The 10,000-nt window shown below is 43.5% G+C and overlaps 1 protein-coding gene across 1 annotated transcript in view; it reads right to left on the bottom strand.

Moving 5' to 3' along the window:
• atrn (attractin) overlaps positions 1–10,000 on the bottom strand; it is a 280,476-nt gene that overhangs the window by 232,355 nt on the left and 38,121 nt on the right. The window contains exons 7-9 of the mRNA XM_037695258.1: positions 5,330–5,420; positions 2,035–2,284; positions 1,656–1,839 (exon numbers count right to left, since the gene is read on the bottom strand). Coding sequence (XP_037551186.1) covers positions 1,656–1,839; positions 2,035–2,284; positions 5,330–5,420 — 525 coding nt within the window. The remainder of the gene's footprint in view (positions 1–1,655; positions 1,840–2,034; positions 2,285–5,329; positions 5,421–10,000) is intronic.

Below are 10,000 nucleotides of genomic sequence, written 5' to 3'. Positions count from 1 at the left end.
AACTTAAGACGGGCCTGGACGTGTGCTGATTTAACCAGGGGAACCTTCAGGCCCATGCATGATTTTAAACTATGACGTCTTAGTGTATTACCCACAGTAACCTTGGAAACAGTGGTGCCAGCTCTCTTCAGGTCATGGACCAGCTCCTCTCGTGTAGTTCTGGGCTGATTCCTCACCTTTCTTAGGATCATCGATACGCCATGAGGTGAGATCTTGCATGGAGCCCCAGTCCGAGGGAGATTGACAGTCATGTTTAGCTTCTTCCATTTTCTAATAATTGCTCCAACAGTTGATCTTTTTTCACCAAACTGCTTGGCAGTTGCCCAGTAGCCCTTTCCAGCCTTGTGGAGGTCTACAGTTTTGTCTCTGGTGTCTTTGGACAGCTCTTTGGTCTTAGCCATGTTAGTAGTTGGAGTCTTACTGATTGTGTGGGGTGGACAGGTGTCTTTATGCAGCTACCGACCTCAAACAGGTGCTTCTAATTTAGAATCATAAGTGGAGTGGAGGTGGACGTTATAGAGGAGGACTAACAGGTGTTTGAGGGCCAGAACTGTTGCTGATTGGCAGGTGATCAAATACTTATTTGGAGCAGTAACACACAAATGAATTATTAAAAAAAATCATACATTATGATTTCCGGATTTTTCTTTTAGATTATGTCTCTCACAGTGGACATGCACCTAAGATAAAAAATTCAGACCCCTCCATGATTTCTAAGTGGGAGAACTTGCAAAGTCGCAGGGTGTTCAAATACTTATTTTACTATCTGTACATACTGTATATATAAAGTGAAATAGTCCTGAATCATACAGTGCTGACCAACGTTAGCTCTTTCTAAGATGAAAGTAAAATGTATTGTTCTTATGACATGCAGTCATAATTCATAATTATTGTGTTCAGCTAAGCATCACAAATGTTATGTAAGGAGCAGTTTGTTGTTGAGATGATGTTATGAACTAAATCATTAACATTCTATAATTCAATTCAATCCAATTCAAAAATACTTTATTAATCCCAGAGGGAAATTATTTGTTGCTGTAACTCGTTATCCTCATTTCATTAAGAGATGTTATAGATGCTGATGGCTGTAGGCAGGAAGGATCTCTTGTAAAGGTCCATCCCACAGTGGATCCTAAGAAACTGGCTGCAGATGCCGTCCGATCCGTCCACCCAGACTCAGCTGGCCTCTCAGTTCCCCCGGGCTGTAGGACCGCCTGAATGCTGGGCAGAACTCCTCCCAGAGCGATGGCCACTCCTCCCAGCAGTCTGCTGAGCTCCTCGTTGCTGCGGACAGCCAACTGTAGGTGCACAGGGAGGATCCTGTCCTTCTGCTGTCATGAGCCGTGTTTCCTGCTAGTTCCAGGATCTCAGTGGTCAGACACTTGAGTACATAAGTGGTCTGCTGTAAAACTGCAGTGATTGAAATGTTGAAAAATGTTGGGATTTTTGTTCTAAAGCTTTGCAAATGGAGAACTTGTGAAAATGGACGCTCAAACCTTTCTGACAGTACATACCTCAGAAGTAAAAGGAACTTTCTAAACATATTACCCTGTTAAACTATTGTGTTATAATGTTTTATGACCTTTATGACACAAAACAAATTCTGATGAACCAGCACCATCAGTATAACATACCTCTACAAAAGAACAACTCACCATTTTCTTTTGTCCACATCAAATTTGTAAAGGTCTCCCGCTAACCCATACTTATTGGCGCTGAAGGCCTTGTACCCTCCGTGGATGTAGATGGCTCCGGTGCTGGGGTCATACACGCTGCTGTGACCGTATCCACCTTGGACCAGGGCACCATCTGTGCTCACAATGCTCCATGTGTTCAGTGCTGAGGGACCACACAGGAGAATGACTAATTATCACAAGGTAATAAAATCCCACAGAGGTGAGACACAGAATAAATAACGGCTATGTTAGGATTGGGAGTATTTCAGAGTGCTGATTTACATTGAAGCATTCATAGTGTTCTAATAGAGATCAAAGCTTTTCTTCTTCTTCAGCATCAACAGGATCGTCTGCTCACCAAAATTGTATTCCTGCACCTGGCTGATGTACCCGTAAAGAGGACAGTGTCCAAACAGGACTAGCATAACAGGACTGTCCTGCTCCTTAGTGGAAGGCACAATGTGGGCCGAGTGTCCCACCACAGCATACTGGTCCTTGACCCGAGGGCTGAGGAGGACCCATGTCTGATTCTGGATGTGGAAAACCCACAGCTGGCTCGACACATTTCCAGTAGAGTCAATCTTTCCTCCATACATGAAGATTTTCCCCTTGAAGAGAAAGAAATAGGAAAATATTAAAAATAAAATTTCACTACTAAACATTGTCAGTGTCGAGCTTTAGTTTTATCACTGACGATCAACATGTGCGTTATAAAGGTTGCTACTGTATGTTTGAAAACTTGAATTTATGAATATTCTTGTCCATAGAAATACTGGAAACAATAAAAAATACTGGCAAACTAGACAAGCAAAAACCAGAATCAATGTAAACACTGAAATTGACATTTTGTATTTTATCAATAAATTGATTGTTTAACATTCATAAAGTCTGGTTCCAAATATAAACATGTTTAGCTTATTCAAATACCCAAATCCCACTTTTTAATGCAGTAATGTTAATACTTTATAATAAACTTCATACAAATAAAACTGACACTTTCAAATCAACGTTACCATACCATACCACTTTATTTATAGAGCACTTAAAACAGCAACAAGGCCAACCAAAGTGCTGTACAGACAGAACAACAGGTAACACACAAAGCAAAATACAAAATGAGGTAAATCAGAATATAGACATAAAAACGATGCAGATAATGACGACAAACCAGTGTGGAGCATACAGGATCAAAACACAGATCATCTGGTGTTGAAAGCTACTGAATAGTAGTGAGTTTTTAAACGGGACTTGAAAACCGAGAGGGAGGGGCCTGTCTGACAAGCAGAGGTAACTCGTTCCAAAGTCTTGGTCCTGCTACAGAGAAGGCCCTGTCACCTCTGCACTTAAGACGAGTTCCTGGAACTGTGAGGAGCAACTGGTCCGCTGACCTCAGGGAGCGTGGTGGGACATACGGTTGTAGCAAATCAGAGAGATTGGGTGGGGGGAGACACTGTTCAGTGATTTGTAGACATACATGAGTATTTTGAACTGGATTCGAAAGTGAACCGGTAACCAGTGCAGTGAGGCCAAAACTGGTGTAATGTGCTCTCTTTTGCCTGTACTGGTTAAAAATCGGGCTGCTGCAATCTGGACCAGTTGTAGTCGTGCAATGGAGGTCTGACTGATACCAAACAGGAGTGAATTGCAGTAATCAAGCCTAGATGTAATGAATGCATGTATTACTGTCTCCAGGTTCTTTTTGGACAGTATGGGCTTCAGTTTAGACAGCCGCCTCAGTTGGAAGAAACATGATTTAACGATCATGTTTACATGATTGTTAAGTTTCAGGGAAGGGTCCATTATCACTCCCAGATTAGTGACTCTTTGTTTTTCTGACAGGGTTAGAGCGGAGAGGTCGATGCAGTGGTATGTGCTCGTGTTGTTGGGAGGGAACAACATGACTTCAGACTTCTTTTCATTGAAACTCAAGAAATTTAAAGCCATCCAGTCCCTGATGTCAGCCAGGCAGTTGAGCAGCGGTTGAATAGAGCATGTACCATTGTGTCTTAGGGGGAAGCAAATTTAACAGTCATTGGCATAGAAGTGGAAGGGCATGTTGTGTTTCCGGAAAATAGCACCAAGCGGCAGCAGGTATAAAGAGAATAGGAGGGGACCCAGGATGGACCCCTGCGGAACCCCCCATTTAAGCTCTGCCTCTGCGGAACTAAAATCCTTGATGGAGACATAAAAGGATCTGTCAGTGAGGTAAGATCTGAACCAATTGAGGGCTGATCCTGTGACGCCCACCCACTGCTCCAACCTAGCAATGAGGATCTCATGGTCGATGGTGTCAAAGGCGGCTGTGAGGTCCAACAGGACCAGCAGCACAGAATCACCAGTATCTGTGAATCTGAAGATGTCGTTAAAGACCTTCAGCAGGGCAGTTTCAGTGCTGTGGAGAGGTTTAAAGCCAGATTGGAATAGCTCTAAGATGGTGTGATCCTCCATGAAGCACTTCAACTGGGACTCGACTATTTTCTCCAGTACTTTAGAAACAAATGAGAGTTTGGAGACAGGCCGGAAGTTGGAAACGACTGAGGGGTCAAGGTTTGGTTTTTTCAGGAGAGGCTGGACAGCAGCATGTTTAAAGGATTTTGGCACCATGCCAGTGGATACACTACTGTTTACTATGGCAAGAATGGACGGACCTAGAGTTGGAAACACCTCTTTCAGTAGTCGAGGGGGGACCACATAAAAGGGGGAGCCAGAAGGTTTCAAGCTGCACATGACCTGCTCTAGAGAAGATAGTGATGGGTTCAAAATGGTCAAATAGAGCTACAGATTGAGGTGGGATGGATGGGTCATGAGTTGGAGGGGAAATGAGAGCCCGGGTGGTCGCAATTTTTTCCAAGTTAAACAGAGACACACCTTGGTCATGCAAAGATACCTTTTAGTGTTAATATAGTTTAACTCCATGATCTTCAGGAGCAGAAACAGCTAATCAAACTGAGACGACTCAAAAAGCAGTGTGCTCCTGTAACAGGTAATTACATTCTTCAGCACAACACCTGGCCCATCTTCTCCTGGTACGATGCAGCTGATGATTTGCTGCCCCGGCAGCACGGGTCACTGGTACGAGTCTCTGACTTATCATCTACATTTGCCTGGTCCTCTCTCCGGTCTTCTTGTCATCCACCTAACTGCTCCTCTCTAGCTAGCGTAGCATCCACCTGAACGGGCTGCGCCTCGTCCACCCCTCCCTCAGAAGGAGGAGGAGTAAATGAGTCTCCTCCTGCAGCTCATTGGACCCGCTTTAGTCATTCTTTTTTCAAATATATTCATTTTTATGAGCACTCTGACGTTCCCCTTAACATGTTGACAACTGTCAATCATTCATGAGGGGACACGCCCCAAAACTATAAATGCACATTCTGATTGGTCAGCTCTTGGACCATCAGCCACTGAGAACATGTGGGTCACTTTTAATTTGGATCAACTCGCGGACACAATGTGTATCTGAAATGATTGACTGAAAACATGACAAGTTACAAATGCTTTTTAGCTCATCGTGTGATCTCAAAACAATATGCACCCCCCCCCCACACACACACACACACACAACTCTGTAGACACCCAGGTAAGCCCATGCATTAAGGTGGCCCAGTGTGTGTGTGCATGCATGTGTGTGTTTTAATGTACAGTACTTCAAATACCTCATGCAGAGCTAACGAGTGGCCATATCGTGGTGTGACGGTGTTGACAGAGGGGTCAAGGGTCAGCCATGTTTTGCTGGTGAGGTTGTACCTAAAGAGAGAGACAAGAAGAAAAGGTGAGATGAGCATGACAGCAAAGTTCCTGAGTGATTTTTGCAGCGTTCCATTTCCATGTGTCTATAGTAGGTGAATGTTGATCTGTGTACTCTTACTATGGCCCTAACGATAGTGTTTCAAATGATGGGACTGGATCTAAGAGCAGCGAGGAAAGATCAACACGTTTCATCACTTGTGTCTGCAGTGGACAACATTTCATCCCACACCGTGAAGTGAAAATGTGTCCTAACAAACAACATAAAGCTACAATTACTCAAATTAAGTAATAAAACTATATATATATATATATATATATATATATATATATATACTTTTTTTTTTTAATACAGGTCCTTCTAAAAAAATTAGCATATTGTAATAAAGGTCATTATTTTCCATAATGTAATGATAAAAATGAAACTTTCATATATTTCCGATTCATTGCACACCAACTGAAATATTTCAGGTCTTTAATTGTTTTAATACTGATGATTATGGCATACAGCTCATGAAAACCCAAAATGCCTGTCCCAAAAAATGAGCATATCATGAAAAGGTTCTCTAAACAAGCTATTAAGCTAACCATCTGAATCAACGACATAACTCTAAACACCTGCAAAAGATTCCTGAGGCTTTTAAAAACTCCCAGCCTTGTTCATTACTCAAAACCACAATCATGGGTAAGACTGCTGACCTGACTGCTGTCCAGAAGGCCATCATTGACGCCCTCAAGCAAGAGGGTAAGACACAGAAAGAAATTGCTGAACCAATAGGCTGTTCCCAGAGTGCTGTATCAAGGGACCTCAGTGGGAAGTCTGTGGGAAGGGAAAAGTGTGGCAGAAAACGCTGCACAACGAGAAGAGGTGACCGGACCCTGAGGAGGATTGTGGAGAAGGGCCGATTCCAGACCTTGGGGGACCTGCGGAAGCAGTGGACTGAGTCTGGAGTAGAAACATCCAGAGCCACCGTGCACAGGCGTGTGCAGGAAATGGGCTACAGGTGCTGCATTCCCCAGGTCAAGCCACTCTTGAACAAGAAACAGCGGCAGAAGCGCCTGACCTGGGCTACAGAGAAGCAGCACTGGACTGTTGCTCAGTGGTCCAAAGTACTTTTTTCGGATGAAAGCAAATTTTGCATGTCATTCGGAAATCAAGGTGCCAGAGTCTGGAGGAAGACTGGGGAGAAGGAAATGCCAAAATACCAGAAGTCCAGTGTGAAGCACCCACAGTCAGTGATGTCTGGGGTGCCAAGTCAGCTGCTGGTGTTGGTCCACTGTGTTTTATCAAGGGCAGGGTCAATGCAGCTAGCTATCAGGAGATTTTGGAGCACTTCATGCTTCCATCTGCTAAAAAACTTTATGGAGATGAAGATTTCATTTTTCAGCACGACCTGGCACCTGCTCACAGTGCCAAAACCACTGGTAAATGGTTTACTGACCATGGTATTACTGTGCTCAATTGGCCTGCCAACTCTCCTGACCTGAACCCCATAGAGAACCTGTGGGATATTGTGAAGAGAAAGTTGAGAGAACAAGACCCAACACTCTGGATGAGCTTAAGGCCGCTATCGAAGCATCCTGGGCCTCCATAACACCTCAGCAGTGCCACAGGCTGATTGCCTCCATGCCACGCCGCATTGAAGCAGTCATTCATGCAAAAGGATTCCCAACCAAGTATTGAGTGCATAACTGAACATGATTATTTGAAGGTTGGCGTTTTTTGTATTAAAAACACTTGTCTTTCATTGGTGGGATGAAATATGCTAATTTTTTGGGACAGGCATTTTGGGTTTTCATGAGCTGTATGCCATAATCATCAGTATTAAAACAATTAAAGACCTGAAATATTTCAGTTGGTGTGCAATGAATCTGAAATATATGAAAGTTTCATTTTTATCATTACATTATGGAAAATAATGACCTTTATCACAATATGCAAATTTTTTAGAAGGACCTGTATGTTAAAAATCACATTTTATATATTTTATAAATCGTGTTTTGAATCTGTTAAACAGAATGTCAAGTGTTGTAATAGTCTGAGTTTTGTTTTTTCTGTTAGACTATTTTCAGGAGAATAATGACATCATTTTATTACATTTAATAAGAAATGATTCTGTCGTTTCTGTGTTTAATCGTAATAAGGAACAGACGTGCAGTAAATGTTGTCCACAGCTAAGACGTCCCTCTTTGTGTCACCGATGCTGACATTTAGAAGCAACGCATCATTTTGGTTCTCAGAGCCCGTGGTTCTGCTCCAACACACCTGACTTAATTGGCTGAATTACCTCATCAGCTTGTTGCCAGTTTCTGCTGGTAATGACCCTGGACTACATGTGTCCAATCTGGTCCCAAATGAAATGGTCCCAGCGTTCAAGTCTGGCATCAAATCCATCTGGAGTGATCAGAGCACGCACTGCATGCAATAAAACACGCAGGCACACAGTCGGCTGTGAGTGGGTAATAAAACAGGACGTCAGCAGTGTAATGTCTCTGTGAAACCTCAAATACAGGGGTCGACATAAACGGGTCCCGTTTGTCCCAGAGGAGCTATTTTCATCTCAGACAACCAGATGTTGCCAGATGTTGCCTCGTGAAATACACATGGAGTAAAGATCTCAGTCGCCGAAACGGATTTCCATCATCTTTAAAAATGAAGTGTGTGTGTGTGTGTGGGGGGGGGGGGGTCATTCTCAAGCCACTGAGTCATGTCAGGTGTTTGTAGTTTATGATAAATATCTGCAAACTTAAATGTTTGTGGTGTTTTCACAGTAACAAGGTGTTTAGGCTGTTTGGTGCTAGACTTGTTGAAATGTACAACCACACTGACTAACTCCAGGAGTAGAAAAATTGTCAACATGTTTTTTCTGCTTTAATCCCTGAGCCTTACGTACGCTGCGAGTGACTCTCTTGAAAGTCTGATGACGAGGAAGAGGATGAGGAGAACGAGGAAGTTCCAGTCCAGCAGCTCCTAAAAGAGTCCGTCACTCAGTAACAAACTCCCCAAGATGGCTGACTGAGAACATTTGTAAACATTAAACTTTGTATATAGTGCAATATACCTAATAAATTACATTTTTCTAGAGATTTTTTGTCCTCTTATTGTAAAAGTTGCAAACAGCGAAAACTTGTGACATCAGCCAGCTTCTGTCAAGAGGTTTTCTGCTGGACAATCTGGAAAATGTCCTTTAGTCAACCCTTGAAATTAGTCGCCTGAACTAAACTAACTTGACATCAACGTTGTGGAGTCACTTGAGCGACTCTGTGTCTTATCTCTCAATAAGTTTAACTATCTAACAGATGTTCAGGAACACAAAATGACCTGTGACTTGGCAGAGCTCGGCGTTTACCTCCCTCACTCTACAGCAGGGTTACAATATGAAACAGCAGCTTGGAACAGAGTTCTGTTCCATCATCCATCCATCCATTATCTTTACCCGCTTATTCCATTTTGGGTCACGGGGGTCGCTGGAGCCCATGTCCAGCAATCACTGTGCGAGGGGCAGGGACACCCTGGACGAGTCGCAAGTCCATCACAGGGACACATGGAGACAAACGAGACAAACAACCATTCACTCTCTCACTCACACCTAGGGACAATTTAGAGTTACCAATCAGCCTAACATGCATGTTTTTGGTCTGTGGGAGGAAACCGGAGTACCTGGAGAAAACCCACGCATGCACTTAGAGAACATGCAAACTCGACCCAGAAAGGCCCCTGGACCGGGGTTTGAACCAGGGACCTGCTCGCTGAGAGGCAGCAGCTCTACCAGTTGTGCCACCGTGCTGCACCTCTGTTCCATCAGTCATCTGAAAATGGAAAATTATGGCACGACAGCCAAGCTACCAAAACATGGCCCCCCACCTAAACTCACAATGAGAGCATCCTGATGCATGCTCAATAATCCAGGTAGAAAAATCCAAAAAAATTCAATCTGGTCCTCTGGACATTCAAAAAAACAAAACAAAGCAAATCAACAAAAAAATGTAGAAACGTTTCGTCTCTCATCCTGAGGACTTCCTCAGTCTGAGGTGCTGTATTCAGCTCAGTCTCTTAAATAGCACCTTCTCAGAGTGGATCAACCAGTTTTGCTGCTGACAACCAAAACCAGCTGATCACATGATCAAGAAGGACCATCAGCCTAACAATGGATCATTAGCACACTGATGGCTGTTTACTGTTCACAGAGGGCTGAGTGATACTAGCAATAACAACATTGTAAGAGGGGGACAGTTGAACCCGGAGGCTCCACCCCTGTTTAATGATGGACGATTTCTTTTCACAAAGATGGCCTCCTTTACTCCTCTCTCAAACCATCGTTCCTCTCTGTCCAGGATGTGAACATCTTCATCCCTGAAAGAGTGACCTCTGGCCTGGAGATGAGTGTAGACCTCAGAGTCCTGGCCTGATGATGTTGATCTTCTGTGCTGGGCCATCCTTTTGGCCAGTGGCTGTTTAGTTTCCCCGATGTAAGACTGATCACAGCCCTCCTGACACTGAACAGCATACACAACATTACTCTGTTTGTGCCGGGGGACTGGATCTTTGGGATGAACCAGTCTTTGCCGTAATGTATTTT

This window comes from Nematolebias whitei, chromosome 21 (assembly GCF_014905685.2).
Source record: "Nematolebias whitei isolate Nwh7 chromosome 21, NemWhi1, whole genome shotgun sequence".
NCBI lineage: Eukaryota > Metazoa > Chordata > Actinopteri > Cyprinodontiformes > Rivulidae > Nematolebias > Nematolebias whitei.
Note: the sequence above shows the minus strand (reverse complement) of the source record. Positions and strands in the feature narration are given on the sequence as shown.